Source organism: Trachemys scripta, chromosome 7, assembly GCF_013100865.1.
Source record: "Trachemys scripta elegans isolate TJP31775 chromosome 7, CAS_Tse_1.0, whole genome shotgun sequence".
NCBI classification, from domain to species: Eukaryota; Metazoa; Chordata; order Testudines; family Emydidae; genus Trachemys; species Trachemys scripta.
The window spans coordinates 91,520,820-91,539,975 of record NC_048304.1 but is presented as its reverse complement, the minus strand read 5'-3'; the positions used below and the strand labels follow the sequence as shown (position 1 = coordinate 91,539,975).

The 19,156-nt window shown below is 43.6% G+C and overlaps 1 protein-coding gene across 4 annotated transcripts in view; it reads right to left on the bottom strand.

Moving 5' to 3' along the window:
- MINPP1 (multiple inositol-polyphosphate phosphatase 1) overlaps positions 1-19,156 on the bottom strand; it is a 76,502-nt gene that overhangs the window by 18,822 nt on the left and 38,524 nt on the right. For 2 of the 4 annotated variants that reach the window (XM_034775183.1, XM_034775185.1), the window contains exon 5: positions 15,528-17,482. The exons of the other annotated variants lie outside the window; for them this stretch is intronic. In XM_034775183.1, coding sequence (XP_034631074.1) covers positions 17,083-17,482 — 400 coding nt within the window. In that variant the 3' untranslated portion in view covers positions 15,528-17,082. Of the gene's footprint in view, positions 1-15,527; positions 17,483-19,156 lie in introns of those variants that run through there. 4 annotated transcript variants of the gene reach the window in all.

The window sequence follows — 19,156 nt, the reverse complement described above, 5'->3', positions numbered from 1 at the left end:
GCCTCTGGAGCCTTTTTAAAAAATTGGCATCACATTAGCTACCATCCAGTCATCTGTTGCAGAGGTTGCTTTAAGTAATATGTTACATACCAGAGTTGTTAGTTCTGCAATTTCACATTTGATTTCCTTCAGAAGTCTTAGGTGAATACCAACTGGTCATAGTGACTTATTACTGTTAATTTACCAATGACAACTCAATCTCAGACAGTTGTTCAGTTTAGTCACCTAAAAAGAATGGCTCAGAAGTAGGAATCTCACTCGCATCCTCTGCACTGAAGACCAATGCAAGGATTCATTTAGCTTCTCCCTAATGGTCTCCTCTCTTGCTTGAGTGCTCAATTAGCACCCTGATTCTCCAGTGATTGTTTGGCAGTCTTCCTGTTTCTGATGTACTTAAAAAAAAGTGCTGTCAGTTTTTGAATCCTTAGCTAGTTGCTCTTCAGATTCTTCTTTGGCCTGCCTAATTATACTTGACTTGCCACAGTTTATGCTCCTATTTTACTCATTTGGATTTGAGTTCCAGTCTTTAACGAATGTCTTTTTGTCTTTAACTATCTTTTTTACGCTGCTGTTTAGCCATCACTGCACATAAGTCTGTGTAGAGGTCTGCATCTTTGCACCCAGTAGGCAATTCACCAAGGGGGCCTCCTGGTCATCCCAAACCCAGCTATCTATATTATTATTATTATTATTATCAGACTCTCCCTCATAACTGAGGTCCCCTCTCCCGGAGTGGTATCCTCAGGCAAAAGGATACCGTGACATCACATGGAAGGAGGATCCCAATTATAGGACTGTTTCCCTCTGCTCCAGCTTGATATTTTCCCTCCCAGAGACTTTCATCCTCTTCAACACAGAGGCTGTCAGATTTGGGGTGGGACTGCTCTACTGTGTCCTTGAAAGTCTATGTACCTCTCTGTTTCTCTTGGGTCCTCCAGTTCAGCCACTCTGGTCTCAAAAGCCCATACCCTGTCTCTGATGCCCCTGAATGACTTGCACCGAATGTACACACTTGCCACCTGCCCACAAAGTAGCTAATCATACATGCTGCGTTCAGTGAACAGCCCCTACTTTGCTGCTGGACTTCCGCCTGCAGGATTTTTACTCTTGCAGGGGTGGGGTAGGGTTGTTGGTTCTGTGTGTGTCACTTTTTTTCTTGGGGGAGGGCTGTTATTAGCTTAAGTTTAGAGACTGTATATTGCTCTCAAGCTCCCTCCCAATTCCGTCACAAAAGTCCTGTGTGGTGCTCCTGTTTGCTAGCTCCTCTATTTGCTTAGGGGCTGGCTTTTTAAACTCCTGTTCTCCCTGAGTTAGCCCCACCCCCTTTTCAAGGGAGCCTAAAGGAATTAGAGATACAAAAAAATGGCAGGCCAGAGCCTCATTAGAAAGCTCTCAGCCTTGCCTAGTAGGCTGCTAAACTCAGCACATAGCCCACCAACAGACCACACTCTGAACTTCACGCAAGTACATAAAAATTAACAAAAACAGACTTACCCCAAGAGTCACAATCAGTCACTCTTCTTATACCTGGAGAATTCCCTTGTAAATCGCCTCTGTTTGCTAGCTTCTCTGGTCACTTAGGAGCTGGCTTTTTAAACCTCTGTGCTCCCTGGGTTGACTAATACGTGGCTTCTCAATCCATGGATCACAAGCAGGTTTCGAGGGTGGAGCGAAGTGACAAAATCACTCTCCCCTTCTTTATGGATAGATTGGAGGTAGGGATCCTGAAACATTTTTCTGTTCAGAATATGAAGTCCAAGTATGAAAAAGATTGTGAAGCACTGAACTGCCACTTACATCAGTAAATGTCTTCTCCCATTACTACCAATTCACAGCTACATAAAGTCAAATTATTTAAGAACAGGGAAATTTTTTCAAATTATTTCTCTTCCCAGGGAATTTTTCTTGTAGTAATTCTAGAAAAATTGTCAGTTCCTTACTAGAATATACGATATTTATTATTTTTATTTAATTTAATGCTTTGCTATTTTAGCATAATTTCAGTTTTGTAAAAAATAAATCGGAGATTAAATTTCACTTATCCTTTAAATTTACATTAACAGAGTAACTGAATGGAGATAAACAAGTTTGTAGTACAAATTCATCCCGAAGAACTACTTATTATAGTTACAGAGTTAATTCTAAAAGGACAGTATTGCAAGCTAGTTAGCTCATTGCTCTAAGTTAGTCTTGATCAAATACACTTTGTACACTATAGTTTATATAGCATGAAGTGATGAAACAAAGGAAGTTTACAAAGGGAGTTCTCGTTTTGGCACAATATTTACGAAATAAGAACTCGGCATAAGATCCAATCAGAATCAATCTGGAGGTATATACTTATGGCATCGCTACAAGACAGCTGCATTGTTTGCAGAACTCCCACACGGACCAGCTAATATTGACTTTTTTCAAAGTGCACTAAATACGTCAAATGCAGAAAATATACAGAGGGAAAAAACAGCAGCAAAGGTTATTCTCAAAGCTTCAAGCAATTCCTGAAAAGATCTCAAACCCATAAAGCAAAAATAAAATAAAACAAACAGAGCTTAACGCCAAGTGCAAGCGCTACTAGACACTTGGGAATTTTTCTGCTTTTTCATAATCGGAAAGGTAGAATGGGCTAGTGGACTGAGCAACAGTCCAGACTCCAAAATTCCTGAGTTCTAATCTCCGTTTTGTCATTGACTTATAGTCTGCTTTGGGCAAGTCACTAAGCTCATGTCTTAATTTCCCCATCTTTAAAATGTACTTTGCGGGAATATAGGAAAAGTGAGTATTTGTAGGGTGTTTTGAATAGGTAAGTTATGTGTTATCAAATTCTCTCTGCCAGCCCAGAACAAGTGCTCTAGTCCCCTCCAAACTAATGAAACCTTCCCACACTGCAGGTAAGTGGGAGACAGAGCAGATACCCATAACTTTCTGAAATATCAGGGACCTTTAAAATAACTTTTCATCATGAAGAAAGTTGACATTGGTTTTGAACTATGAGGCGGCATTCTCTCTCCATGGTACTTTAAAAGTTAATTCACGCAAAACTTTTCCGTAAAAGCATCTCAAGTTGGTCACTTTTGAAAGTTTAGTTTGCAGATTCTCATCTGTATTCATGATGGAATACAGGAATATTTATTTAAATCAGTGGCTGGAGTATGAGTTTTTAATTTACAGCTCAATTTTGTTATTTTCAATACATATTTATGGATAAAGTTGCAACTTTTAGGTCTTATACTAACAATATTGTAAAATGGAGATTAATTAGGACTTCATTTGAATTAACTGCTAGTTTCCTAAAATATACTATATAATTTTAAGACTCAGACAGTGGCTAGAGCTGCATTAGGAGAGAGCTTTAAGGGGGAGGAAGGGGTGCACTGATAAGTACATCAATAGGAGAGTACAGCAAACATGGAAAAACTATTGACTGTCCCCACAACCACTTTTCGCCTTGCACAGCAACAGGCAGTGCTCTGGTAATGTTCAACTACACAAGACACCCACTACCAGGGAAAAGTATCTTTTACATATTAAAATTACACAAGATGGGAAATTAAGAGATACCCAAGCATCAAATATAACTCCATGAAGTCACTATATTTACCACTAAGAGCTATCTAGAGAAATGAAATACTCTGGGTGAAACCTATTTGCCACAAGCCTGGGGCTGAACAAAGGCAACAGCTCTTGTATTATGGTTTAAAGGGTTCATTTAATTTTTTTTCGAAGTTTCTCAAACTCTAAATTAGGCCCCTAAAGTTTATGGCTTCTTCTACATTGGATAAGTATTTTATTTGACATTATTAATAATCTGTCCTGCCTGGTGGGTTAACTAAATACAGAACACTGAAGAGTCAGTGATCCAGGAACAAGTCATAAAATGGAGGACAGCAGAGAGCTGGTTAATATAAATAATTGCTGCAGAAAGACAAGCGTACTACAGAATTACCTTTAAAAATGATTTACTACTTTTCTGTAGCTGTTGTTCTTCGAGATGTGTTGCTCAGGTCAATTCCACGTTAGTTGTACGTGCGCCGAAAGCACAGTCACCGGATATTTTTCGCTCAGTGGTATCCCTTGGGCCGGCTCTAATGCCCTCTGGGGCTGCACACTCATGCACCGGTATAAGGGGCCTGTCCAGCTCCCCACCCTCTCGCCGGCTAACTCTGACCATGAGGCAGGTCAGTGGTTTGTGGAATGGACATGAACAATACATTTTGAATAACCGTTACAGAAACATTAGTAACCATTTTTTCTTCTTCGAGTGCTTGCTTGTGGTCCATTCCATGTTAGGTGACTCCCAAGTGGTATCTTAGGAGATGAGCTTGGAGGTTCATAGACGTGTGGATTGCAACACTGCTCTACCAAACCCAGCATCATCTCTAGCCTGCTGGGTGATGGCATAGTGGGATGAAAAAGTATGTACCGATGACCAAGTCTCTACTCTACAAATATCCTGGATTGGGACCTGGTCCAGAAATCGCTGCTGAGGAAGCATGAACTCTTGTTAAGTGGGCAGTCAAGATGGCGGGAGGTGAGGCACTCACCAGCTCACAGCACCTGTGAATGCAGGAAGTGATCCAGGAGCAAATTCTTTGGGCTGAAATTGGCAGGCCTTTCATCCTGTCCGCTATTGCCATAAAGAGCTGTGTGGAATTATGGAATGGTTTAGTCCATTCTGTATAGAAAGCTAGGGCACACCTAAAGTCCAGTATGTGAAGATGCTGCGCCTCCTCATTATTGTGTGGTTTCAGGAAGAATATGGCAGGAAGATAGCCTGATTACTAAGAAATTGCAAAATCACCTTCAGGTAAAACATGGGGTGGGGTTTATGTTGTACCTTGTCCTTAAAGGACATCGTATATAGGAGTTCTGATGTAAGGGCCCTGATCTCTGAGACCCTCCTGGCCAAGGTAATTGCTACCAGGAAGGTGACCTTCCAGAAGAAGTACGACAAAGGGCACAATGCCAGCAGCTCAAAGGGAGGGCCTGTCAGTCTTGAGAGGACCAGGTCCCACGGTGCAATGGGTTCATGAATCTGCAGGTATAGTCTCTCTATGCCCTTGAGGAAGCAAATGGGTGTGTGTGTGTGTGTGTGTCTGTGTGTGTGTGTGTGTGTCTGTGTGTGTGTGTGTCTGTGTGTGTGTGTGTCTGTGTGGAAACTAACAACCTACCATCCAGCAGAAGGTGGAAGGCAGAAATGGCTGCTAGGTGTACCTTAAATCGATGAAATGGCTAGGCCCAGCTGTTTCAGATGAAGCAGATACTCCAGCACAGACTGGGTGAGGTGACTTTGCCCTGGTCTACACTATGAGTTTAGGTCGAATTTAGTAGCATTAGATCGATTTAACCCTGCACCCGTCCATACGATGAAGCCATTTTTGTCAACTTAAAGGGCTCTTAGAATTGATTTCTGTACTCCTCCCGACGAGGGGATCAGCGCTGAAATCGACATCGCCGGGTCGAATTTGGGGCAGTGTGGATGCAATTTGATGGTATTGGCCTCCAGGAGCTATCCCAGAGTGCTCCATTGTGACTGCTCTGGACAGCACTTTGAACTCAGATGCACTAACCAGGTACACAAGAAAAGCCCCGGGAACTTTTGAATTTCATTTCCTGTTTGGCCAGCATGGCGAACTCAGCAGCACAGGTGACCATACAGTCCCCCCAGAATGTTTCTATGCTCCCCTTATCTCTGTCCCTGAGGTTATCGCAGATTAGAAGGTGGAAAAACGCACTCCGATGACATGTTTTCCGAGCTCATGCAATCCTCCCGCACTGACAGGGCACAGCGTAATGCATGGAGCCATTCAGTGGGAGAGGCAAGGAAAGAATTGCTTGTTTGCTTAACGGGAAAAGTATCATGCCTCGCTAGCGATCCTGCCTGAGCCAGGTCGCTGTGTCACATGCACTCTGCTGCGCTGTGTCAGCCTTGGGCAGGGGCATGACCATGACCGCTTTGTGAGGCCATAGATATAGACATTGCATTAGGTAGCTTCTGTAGCTAGAGAAAACATTCCTGTGCATTCGACAAAGTCTGTGGCAAAAAAGAGAAGCCCCATAGTGTAGTGGATATCACGTTCACCGAACATGCGAAAGCCCTGTAGCGTAGTGGTTATCACGATCAGCTAACATGCAAAACATCCCCAGTTCGAAACTGGTTGGAAACAGGTCAGTGTTCCTTTTTCTGACTCCACTCCTGCATTTTTAGTCTTAGAACAGACTGTGCTGTGAAATTTTACTTGGAATTATATCAATTATGAGGTAAATAATATGGAAGCTCTCTCTAAGTTATAGTGCCAGGTTCCTTACCCTTTCAACTGCTCTGATAAATTAACATTTTTGTTAGGGGTAGGGGAAAATTTTCCATGAAGCCTTTTATAGGGACTAAATGCTATCTTAGGGCTGGTCCACACTAAGCCCCCAGTTCGAACTAAGATACGCAACTTCAATAACGTAGCTGAAGTTGAAGTATCTTAGTTTGAACTTAAAGGTACTTACTGCGGGTCCACACACGGCAGGCAGGCTCCCCCGTCGACTCCACCTACTCCTCTCGCGGAGCAAGATTACCGGCGTTGATAGCGAGCACTTCTGGGATCGATTTATCGCATCTTGTCTAGACGCGATAAAATCGATCCCAGAAGATCGATTGCTTGCTGCTGAACCAGTGGCTAAGTATAGACGTACCCTAAGACTCTGAAATAATCTTAACGTGGTCCATAGAGTGCAATCCTTCATTCTGGATTTGTCATTCCACAAGTTGAACTGCTCCTTACTACCGTCCAGGCTTCATGAGCCATGGGAGCAAGGGGCAGGCTGGGGTAGGTGCGACCGCGTGGTGCTGCCGACTGGGAGAGCAGCCTGAGGCAGAAGCCTCCAGCTCGCATGATATTCCAGGCAGGACTGAATCTCCATGAGACGAAACTTAAAGAAGAGAATGACCTGGAGTCACTCCCATTCGGTGCTCTAAGAGGAGGATAGCCATGTTTGTCCAGGCACCCCTGATTGACCTCACCGAGGCCTGCCAGCTGAGCGGGACCCTGGCTGGCAGGAGCCAGCAGACAGAGCAACAGACTGGCAGCAGGCTGAGCTGCTCAGCTCACTGCCAGTCTGGGCCTCCGTCCACCAGCCCTGCTCAGCTCGCTGCCTGCCTGGGGTTCCGATCATCCAGGCAGGCAGTGGGCTGAGCAGGACCGGCAGGTGGGACCCCAGAAAAAAAGGCGCAAAACTATTGTCTGCTGTTGCTTTCATGGAAGGAGGGCGGGGGGGGGGGGGAAAAAGAAGGAGACCTGACGACATGTACGCAAAACCACCCACAACAAAGTTTTTGCCCCATCAGGCATTGGGAGCTTAACTCAGAATTCTAATGGGCAGCGGAAACCGCGGGAATTTTGGGATAGCTACCCACGGTGCACTCCTCTGTAAGTCGATGCTAGCTGTGGTAGTGACTTAATGCGCTTAGTGTGGACATACACAATAGACTGTATAAAATCGACTTCTAAAAAAATCAACTTCTATAAAATTGACCTAATTTTGTAGAGTAGACATACCCTTAGTGGGTCAGAGGCCTCATTGGGATGACCACGCAGAAAAACCACTTCTACTTGGCAAGGTAAGTTGCTCTAGTAGATGGTTTCCTACTACCTAGTAATACCTTGTGGACTTGTTCCGAACAGGCCAGCTCTGCTTGGTTTAACCATGGAGCTTCCACGTGGTCAGGTGGAGGGCCTCGTGGTTTGGGGGGGAGCAGTCGGCTGTGATCTTTTGAGATCAGATCTGGGAGGGGAGGGAGCAGCATCAGGGTCGCAACTGACAGATCGAATAACGTGCCGAACCAGTGCTGGCGTGGTCATGCTGGGGCTATAAGAATAACCTTTGTTCTGTCCTGCTTGAATTTGAGTAAGACTTTGTGCACAAGAGGAATGGGAGGAAATGCACAGAGCAGGTGCTTTGTCCAAGGGAGCAGGAAGGCATCTGTGAATGAGCCTGGGCTGCGCCCAGGTTAGAGAGCAAAACTGCTGAAACTTCCTGTTTTGCTTGGTTGCAAATAGGTCTATGAGAGGAGTCCCTCCTCCCCCACTGCTGGAAGATGGTCCTAGCTATAATTGGGGCAAAGAGATCTGCTGAGGTGACCTGCCAGATTGTTCCAGGCGCCCAGAAGGTGAGAAGCTTTGAGGTGGATCAGGTGCTTAATGCAGAATTCCCACAAGTGAATGACCTCTTGACACGGGAGAAAGAGCATGCCCCCCACCTGTCTGTTGATATAAAACATGGCTTCCGTGTTGCCTGTAAGGACTCAGAGTTCTGAGGTGCTTGACCTGAGCCACCCCCCCACCCCGACTTAGCTCAGATGCATCCGAGCTTAGGGATACTTAGGGTTGGGGACTGATAAAGGGAATGCCTAAGCCAACCAACCAGGGGTCCTGCCACCAATCTAGAGAGGTAAGGACCTGGACAGGAACTGCAAGCACTAAGTCCAAATGACGATGGTTTGGCAAGTATGCTAAGGCCACCTACACTTCAAGGGGTCTGATGCACAGTCTTGCCTGCTTACCATATATGTGTACACAGCCATATTAATAGTCTGAGGCAGAAACGGGCTGTCATGATGGGCAGACCTTGACCTGCGATATCAGGGATGACATTGTCGGATAGTGAGCCTCTGGGAGGAAGACTCTGGCCGAGGTGGAATCGAGCACTGCACCAATAAAACTATCCTCTAAATGGGGATAAGCATTGACTTCTAATTTATCAGCAGGCCCAGTGCTTGGAAGTTAGCTTGAATCAGGTGGATGCCAGCTCTCACCTAGGCCTCGGGACCAGCCCTTGATCAGCCAGTCGTCAAGATAAGGGTAGACTGGCACCCCTTGCCTTCTGAAGAAGGCTGCCACTACTGCCAGGCATTTTGTGAATACCTGAGGGGCTGCCGCCAGGCCAAAGAGGAGGATGGGGAACTGGTAGTGGGTCTAGTTCATGACAAAACCTGAGAAATCTTTTGTGACCCCAAAATATGGAGATGTGAAAAATAGACACCTTAAGTCAAGGGCTGTGTACCAGTCCCCTGGATCCAGGAAGGGAATAATGGAGGCCAGGGAGGCCAAGCAGAACTTCAGCATCCTGAGATAAGTTTTGAGGAAATGCAGATCTAGGTTGGGTCAGAGATGCCCTTTGGCCTTCGGGATTAGGAAATAATGGGAGTAAAACCCTTTCCCTCTCAAGCATCTCCTCCACAGCCCCTACTCTGGGCTAAAACTGCTCATGAGAAGAGTCCCTGAAGAGGGACGAGGAAAGGAGGTGGGAAGGAGGGACTGAAATAAACTGAAGAGTGTAACCTTCCTCCACCATACTCAGTACCCAGCGGTCTAAAGTGATGAGGGACCATGCCAGGCTGAAGTGGGAGAGAGATTGAAAACAAAAAGGAGGCAGTATCCACTACAAAAATCTGGTATAGTGTCCTTGGACACCACATCAAAAGTTCTGCTTGGAGCCTCCCGAGTATCTGTGAGGACTCGGTAGAGAGGCTGAAGCGGGGGTGGGTAGATGTCTGTGTTTATGCCCGTTTTGCTTCTTAAACAGGTCCTGGTGTGGCGGCGAAGCCAAGAAGTGGACCGATTGTTGAGGCCTGAAGTGTTTCCTCAAAGGCACTACAGCATATGAATCCTTCCGGCTGTGAAGCTTCACATCCGTTTGCTCAGAGAAGAGCAAGTGCCTTCAAACAGAAGGTCCTGGATGGGTTGTTGGATCTCCACTGGGTGACCGGAGGACTGGAGCCAAGAGCATCTGTGCATGATCATGGCAGATGCCATGGAACTAGCCACCGAATCTGCCGCATCCAGAGTGGCCTGTAGGGAGGCCCTGGCCAGAGACTTCCCTTCCTCCACCACAGCAGAGAACTGCCTGGGCTCCTGGGGAAGAGTCCTTGAACTTCATCATTGACTCCCAGACATTAAAACCGTATCTCCCCAGCAACACCTGCTGGTTGGAGATGCGGAGCTGTAGATCCCCTATAGTATAAACTTTTCTACCAAAAAGGTCTAGTCTCTGTGTTCCTTGCTTTTAAAGTTTTTCCTTGCTGTCCCTCTCATTGGCTGCCAAGACCACCAGGGACCCCACAGGGGGATGGGAGTATAAGTACTCATAGCCCTGGGCAGAGAGAAATTACTTCTTTTCGGCCCTGGGAGGATGGGGTTTGCCACAAGGCCTTAACCAGTCCCATAAGGGCCTAATTGAGGGGGAGGGCCACTTTTGATGGGCCTGCAGCGGACAGGCAGCAGAAGGGTTCTTTGATTACCTCCACCTACAGCCCAAGGATCGATGCCACACTTTTTAACAGCTCCTGGTGAGTTGAGAAGTCATTGGGGGTGGGGTCGGGGAAGGGATACATGTGTCCCAAACACTGCCTCATCTGAGGAGGAGGAGGAGGAGGAGGAGGAAGAGACCAACACCGCCAGGGAGTCCTCTTCCTTGCCTTCTACACCAACTGGGTCCTGTAGATCTAGGTCCTGAGGCTCAGTACTGGGCTTGGTACTGGAGTCGAGGTCAGGTGCCGGTTGTAGGGATGGGAGCATTCTTCTTTCTGAGGCTATGGAGTATGAGTATCTGGAAGAGGGCCCTTGAATATGGGGACACCCCCAAGGGTTCCAAAATGGCCATTGCATCTGCATAGGCCAGTGCCCACTGTGCCAAGTACTCGGCAGTACCTCTGTGTCTGGGTCCATCAACTGGCAGGGCTGCCCAGGGCGGAACTGGCTGACGAGCCTTCCTCTGGAGACCATGGAGGGACAGTACCTGTCGGTCTGGGGAACAGTGCCGAAGTGGGAAGACCTGTGTCAAGGCAGGCAGTCCCTCTAGACAATACCAAAGGCAGGAGTGGCAGAAGCTCCCTAAAAGTGTGGGGAGCCACTGAACTGTGGCTCTGTCCCCTTGCTGCTCCTTCTTCCCAAGCTCTCGCACCACACCTTCGCTCTATGCCTCCACCGTAATATTGTCTATTCCCCCAAGGCCTTGCCCTCGCACTGTCCTTTCCCCCAAGGCCCTGCTCCTTCCCCAGAGGCTCCGCCTCTGCACTGCCTCTTCCTGAGGCCCTTCCCCAGTTTGCTCCTCTCCACCCCTTCCCCCTTACAGCTGGCAAAGTTGACAATAATTGTCTTAGTCACCCATTTTCCCACCTTGACGGTCATTTGGTAATTTAAATAAAAATATTTCTCAGCTCGGTAAGTACTGGATTGGACTGAAAAAGCTTTAGAAGTAGTTTAAGCTGTACACAATCAGCATTTTCCATCTGGGAACTTATATGTTACAGTGCTATATGCAGAGGGAGATGGATGTTTGTGAAATCCCCCCAGCTTTGGGAGCCAGATTTTTCCTTCCGTAGCTGCAAAAATCAATAATGCTCCTTGAAGAGTTGTTCACCACACAGGAAATGTAAAGCAAACTGAAGTAAAATTCTCAGCAATTGTGGTTTAATACAGATTAAAAATCATCATATGAAAAATAGCACTCTTTAAACAGAAAATAAAAATATGAACTTATTGAACATTGCTATGTAATCATCGTTGAGTTGATGCACAAGAGCTGCTACACTGATGAAAACACAAGGAAAATAAACTTGAATGGAATAGAAATAGCATGTTTATTTACAGTGAGACGATACACATGTTCAGGATTTAAGTCTACTGAAGAAAAATATTTCTCACAATATTATTTATATTTCCATAGTGCCTAGGAGCCTTAATCATGGAGCAGGACTCCACTGTGCTAGGAGCTATACAAAAAACAGATGTTTAAGCATCAAATTTCTGGGGATACAAAAGACAAGAGCAAGAAAATGACTCATTTTTCCTTAAGACATTATTGCAATTATTTTAAGAGACTGGCTTCTGTCATGATTAGGGACCTACCAAATTCACACTGTGAATAACATGTCATGGACCGTGCAATCAGTCCTCTCCTCTGAAGTCTAGCTATTGGAGGGGAAGGGAATAGCTGGGAGTTCCCAAGCCCGGGGCTCCTACCAGGCCTCCGGCTCCAGCTGCTAGTCTTGGCCAGGCTGGGGAGGAACAGGACTTGCTCTTCCCCTACACAGCCACTTGGGGAAAGTGTGTGTGTGGGGGGGGGGAAGGAGGAAGGGGGGAAAGAGGGGAGTCAGACCCACCTCTGGGTACCTACCCCAGCTGCAGGAAGCGCCAGGACTGGGCAGCTGTAGGAAGTTGATGGAGTTGGGGCTCATCTCCCCTGTGCTGCTGACAGCACTCCAGCCAGGGGCTCCTAGCTGCTAGTTCTGGCCAGGTTGGGGAGGGACAGGACTTGCTCTTCCCCTGCAGGGCTGCACTCGGGGGCGGGGAGGGAGAGAGGAGAGATCAGACCCAATTCCAGATACCTACCCTGTGCTGCTGGGAACACCCTGCAGCACAGGGGAGGTATCCACCTCAACCTCCAGCATCCTCCTGTGGCTACAGGAAGCTCCGGGGCTGCTGCCCAGTCCTGGAGCTTCCTGCAGCCGCGTGAGATACCTGGAAGCAGGTCTGATCTGCCCAGAGAGTGGCTGTGCTGGGGAAGAGCAAGTCCTGTCCCTCCCCAACCTGGCCAGAACTAGCAGCTAGGAGCCCCCGGCTAGGGCACTCCCAGCAGCACGGGGGAGATCAGACCCATCTCCACCTCTAGGAACCTCCTGCAGCTGCAGGAAGCTCCGGGGGTGTTGCCTTAAGAGCCCAGAAGTGAGGGTGGCAATCCCATGACCCCCCACAACAGCTTTGTGACCCCTCCTCAACCTCAGTTACAACACCATGAAATTTCAGATGTAAACCTCTGAAAACACGGAAATGATTAATTTTCAAATCCTATGGCTGTGAAATTGACCAGAATGGACTGTGAATTTGGAAAGGCCCTAGTCACGATAGTTAGTTATTCTAATTCTTTAAATTGCATTTCACTCCTTTAAGTTATAGATCAGAAATATTAATATAGTCTGTTAGAAGTTTAAATTGGAATACTATTATCCTTTCAAATAAGACCCCCATAAAGATCAGTAAATACAATGCACTTCAAAATACAAATTGAAAAATAAAGTTATTGGTTAATATGTAGGTAATCTACATCAACCCCCACTTCAAGGCTTACATTAACCAGAGAAAGAAATCAAGGTGATTATTTGAAATTTTATATTTGCATAAAGTAGTTACTAACTGTATTTGCAGGAGATTGCAGTAGTTGCCAGAGACCTTCGTGTAGTTATTGTTGCTGACAGAGCTACTGAGATAGATCTCTATTTATCAAATAGGGTGAGACTTTTCATACTTCATAGTACTAAAAGATTTGGCCAAAAAGCCAATTATTTTCATCCAAGCACTTACAGTACCACGGCAAATACATACCACATACAGCAAAAAATATTGGACAACTTTATGCTAGCCAGAATTACAGTGTTGAGATTCACTGTTTATCATGAAAAATTAAGAGGTGGTCAGCTAAAAGATGCCAGAAAGATTACTAAGAATAGTTTGAAGCTAGAGCAAAGACTATTTCAAGTATTCAATAGTAGCATTAAATATAACACATCCAATGTTGTAATCAGAGTGTTTTTGATTGCAGAATGATTGCAAACCGAGGCTTCATCTGATAAGTAAAACATACCTACAGTGTTATTTTTTTTTTAATAGTAAAATCTTGGCAAAGTAACAAATTAGTTTTGCTCATACCTCTCCAGAAACAAGGAGTACCTTGCATCAGCACAAGTAAGGTCTCAAATGCATAACTTAGAAAGCTTGCCAAAGGGAAAAGATTATTCAAGTCATAGTGAATACTGCAGGATTAAGGTTCCAATCATGTAATTGCAACAAGGCAAAGCAGTCTACCTGTGCATTGCTGAGAGCAGGACTAGTGCCCAACTGTGTAATGGAGCACACTTACCATCTTTCTTAGTTTCCTTTTTCATTTAATATACAACAAGTTTATTTTTAAATTACTAGGTTACACCAAAATAACCCAATCCAAGTTAAAATCTTAAGGAGCAGTTACAATGTTCGTGTAGTACATTTTCAAAATACGCATTTGCATCTGTAACCTTTTACTAGAATTTGCTAAATTAAATCCACTATCTGAAATAATCAGCTCCAAAAATATACATTTGATTATGCCAAACGAGTAACTCAAGCTACAGTTTTCCAAAACACCTTACACGTAATACAGCAGAACCAAACTTGCACAATTTCAATTATTCAAACTGATTTTCCACCCAGCACATTGACTCACTGGCAGACACTACTGAATTGTCCTCAGCTGAAAAACAGAACCCATCTCTGCTTCCCCTTACACATGCCAAAAAACCCCAAAAAACCTCCATGCACTACAGTGGATGGGACTACTCAATAGTACCTCCATCTTGGAGCAAAATTAAGTGAATGAGAAAGGTAGCTGCTTTAGTTATAGGAGGCTTATGTCCAATGGGTTTGTGTACAGACTCCAGTTTTGTCATCTTAGCCCTTTTAATAAACTTCATGGGTGAAATCCTGGCTCCTAGAAGTGGAAAAAACTTCCACTGACTTCAGTGGGGCCAACATTTCACCCCATAAGGTTCAAAACCAGAACATATTCTCATTAAAACAAGGTGACTCATTCCTGGAAACAGAAGATTATTTGTTTCAGGGTGGCTTTTCACGATTCCTTATGGTTACTTTGTATTTAAACTAGGTGTGTTTAGAAAAAGTTTAATTCTTCATAGCTTTTCTCCCCACTTGCTCCTGCAGTAAAGCCCATAATAACGAGTATTATGAAAAGGATTATGACAATAAACTGAAGTCATATACTACTATAGCTTCAATATAGGACTAAGCAAGAGAAAAAGCTGAGACGAAGATGGACATAAAACAGAAAAGTTCATACAAATACTGACAGAGTTCATTTCTTTGCCACATTTGCTTCAGTATGAATGCCGTTCCTTATCCATCCTATCAGTACTTGATTCACTTAAAAGATAACTGCCGTGATTTAGCTTTACTAAGGTACTAATATTTCACTAAGAATGTATTGAAGACTTTTCCAAATGTTTAGAAATACCTACCGTTTTAGCAATTCCATTTAGTGATAAACCATTATCCCTTCATTGAGACTGTCATATTTACACTATTGTACTGCCCAGCATAATGCTAAGCCTTGTAAAACAGATTGAAACGATAAAAATATAGGTATGGTTCCATTAAAAAGTATTAAAATCAAATAATTTTAACGTTATTTGGAGTTCAAATTTTATTTTCCAAAATGTTATATTATCATCTGATTTGATCCTACTCATTCAATTAACCAATATGACTTGCGAACAACAGACTACACGAGCAAAATCTTCAAGAGCACCTATGTGAAACAGTGGTATTTAGGCACTTAGAATTTTATTTCTTATAACTTTGCAACTGCTTGAGTTTCATTGGTTTCTAATAGATCTTGACATTTCTCAATATGATCTGCCTAATGAGACAACCATGATAATGGTTTCTATTTGACTGTTTTCATTATCTGTATTCTATTTCAGACATTTACTCTTTGTAATTATCTGCATTTATTACATTAAAATTTTCTTTACAGTATCTTACATTTTTCAGAGGCAAATAATCCTACTTCAATACAGGTACAATCTCCTTTAAAAATTAGCAATACTGCACTCAGGGAACAAGTAGTCCATTCTTTTAGAATAAAAGTCCTGTTTCAAGGATTGGCTGGCACATAGGCAGGGGGTACATCTCCACTCCACTTGGGAGTGTGCTTCCCAGCTCAGGTAGACAGACCATGTCAGCTCTGCTCGAGCTGCACGGAAAAAAACATCAGTGTAGCTGAAGGCAGCACAGGTGGTAGCTTGGGCTAGCCAAACGTGTATGAATCCAGGATGTCCAGTGGGTTAGTACTCAGGTGGTTAGCCCGAGCTGCCACCCAAGCTACTCTTGGCTACACCACTGTTTAGCACACTAGCTCAAGTGTAACTAGCGTACATCTGTCAACCCGAGTAGGGAAGGACACTCCCAGCTGCAAAGTAGACATACCCAAAAAAGCCCAAGCTTTTGGGTAGCATTGATAGCACTTGGCTCCAGAATAATAGTAAAAATCTCTGCCTGATAGTTATTATACTATAATATCACCACCACTTGTCAGAGGATGAGGAAATCCAGTCTGAATGGGGCCAAACATGCAATATTTGTATGCCTTAACCTGAACTGTTAAACAAAAACAGTATGAAATTGAAGGAGACCTATAAGGCTGGCAGAGGATTGGTACATCTTCCAGAGCAATGGCCACTGCATGGCTTCAGAAAATTCAGGACATACTTCCCTCAGTGACCAATTAGCTCTGGCAGATAGGCTGAAGAAGGCTTTATGCCATGGAAATTCAACCCCCTGCGTCTTTTTGGTTGGACAATACCCATGGGGGCACTATCCAAGGAAGTTGCTATGCTCAGAAGAGTGCAGGAATTAGAATCATGGCTGACTCCTGCCCAGACAGTGGTTGCGGAGAAAGCACTTTGCACCCTTTCCTTATTGAACCTTGAAAGGGCAGCCAACATCTAGCTGTAAAAATAAGCAAATAGGAGAGGGTCATTTTATGTCTGTGACATCAGAGAAACACTAAGAAACAGAAGGAAGGATAGAGCGAGGGAGACAGATGAGAGGGAAATGCCATCAGTCCCACTAAGTGCCATTCTGGTAAGCTAAAGTGTCCTGGTCCTCTAAACTTATCTACTGTGCAAGCTCAAAAACCAGGAATAATATAAATAATTATATATTAATGCATATAAATGTATAAATATACTTTACCTTGCATCTTCATATTTGTAACAAATGCTTATCCCAATAGTCAGGTTAATTAAAGAAATTATTTTCAAAATTGTGCTCATGCAATAGAGACAATATTACTTAGACTTTTAAGAAATTCCTGAATTAAGACATAGGAATAAGCATTTATTATTAGTTTGGAGATGTAAGATGAGAATGTGAATATATGAGCAGGAAATAAAAAACCAACACTGATGAGAAACACTTGTTCACCACACATACCAAACTGCATACCAGAAATCAATTTCCATGATATTTGTTCTATTCTTCTCCCTCAAAGTTCATCAGTGGAAGTATTATTAGTTTTTGATAATTCACATTCTTCACTGAAGTGGCAGTTTTGAAGGATGTCCTTATAATGGTTCTTCAGATCTGTGTACAGAGAGACAGTTTCCTCCGAGTGAGGAAATGGCAGCAGCTTTTCATTCAACAGTATCTGTACTTGGTACTCCTCCTCAGGGGTCTTAGCTTGGTCACAGTGATAAAGCACAAATATCAGGTTTGAGGCATAAGGCACAATGCGACCACTACGAAACTTCCGATGCATTTGTTTTTTGTAATTGTTAGCAGCAAGGGGCTCCTCATCCTTGAAGAAACCCATTAGAGCAAGCAGTGGCTGAAGGGTCTCTGCATGTCCAAATTGCAGGATTACAGGTGAAGAAATGGGCATGGAACTAGAAAACATAAAAGTGAAGAATAAGCATCTGTGTTTGCTTTTAAACACTAGTGTACCGTACAGTTGTTAGCAAAGAGTAGATTATTTTAAACATGTGTTTTACACTGGCGTTTACTAAAAACACGTTTGGAATCAAAGATGTCTAACTATCTGAAACCCACTTTTATTTAAAAAAACATTTGTTACAAAATACATTTTAAAAACTAATTGTGCTTTTAAAAAATTAGCTGTATTTTACCTATTATAGTACTATTACTATCAATTAATTGCTAAGTAGTAACCCAAAGTCTTAGTACACAAACAAAATGACAACGTATTTGGCATTACTGAAATACTCAGATGACTGAAATATTAGTCTAGATGGGCATAGCCTGTTCAGAAAGGACAGGCACGGAAAAAAAGAGAGGAAGGTTGCATTACATACTAAGACACTTGCTCTGATGTCTGGTGAAAAGCAAACCTGTTGAAAAGCTCTTGGTGAAGATAAAGGGGGAAAACAAAAACAAAAACAAAAAAACCCACACAGGGACAATGTCATGGTAGGGATCTACTATAAGGCCACCAAATCAGGAAGAAGAAGTGGATCAAGCATTTTTAGAATAAACAACAGAAGTATCCAAAGCACAGGACCTAGTGATAATGGAGGACATTAGCTGCCCAAATATTTGTTGAAAAAAAAAAAATATATGGCAGGACACAGATTGCCCAACAAGTTTTTAGAATGTACTGCAGACAGCATTTTTGTTTCAGAAGGTAGAGGAAGCAAATAGGGGCTGGTTATTTTAGATTTTATTCTGACAAATAGGGGGAACTGGTTGAGAATCTAAAGGTGGAAGGCAACTTGCGTTAAAGTGACCCCCCCCCAAAAAAAAGTTCATGATTCTGAGGAAAGAGTGAGAAAAATCAGGGAATTGGTAGGCATGGTCACATGGGACAGAAATCTATGGAAAAAGGAGTCCAGGAGAGGTGGCAGTTTCTAAGAGATACACAACAATAAATACACAACAGCAAATTGTCCCAAGGTGGAGGAAAGATAAGAAGAACAGTAAGAACAATGACTACATCAGGTGGTTTTTAATAACTTGAAAGTCAAAGCAATTGTACAAACGGGAAACAAGGACAAGAACATACAAGGGAAAGTAAAAAATAATAGCACAAACATGTAGGGACAAAATCAGAAAGGCAAAACTGTAACTGAGTTACAACTAGCCAGGAACATAAAAGATAAAATGGAAGTCCATTACCTAACGGGAAAGGAAAGCAAACCACAGATGACAGAGAAACTGAAGTGTTTAATGCCTATTTCACTTTATTCTTCACTAAAAAGGTTAATTATGACCACGTGAAACACAATTAATATTGACAAAGGGGAAAAATCTTGGGTCAAAACAGGTTAAAGAGTACTTGGATAAATTAGTATCAGAGGGGTAGCCGTGTTAGTCTGAATCTGTAAAAAGCAACAGAGGCTCCTGTGGCACCTTTGAGACTAACAGAAGTATTGGGAGCATAAGCTTTCGTGGGTAAGAACCTCACTTCTTCAGATGCAAGTAATGGAAATCTCTAGAGGCAGGTATATATCAGTGTGGAGATAACGAGGTTAGTTCAATCAGGGAGGGTGAGGTGCTCTGCTAGCAGTTGAGGTGTGAACACCAAGGGAGGAGAAACTGTTTCT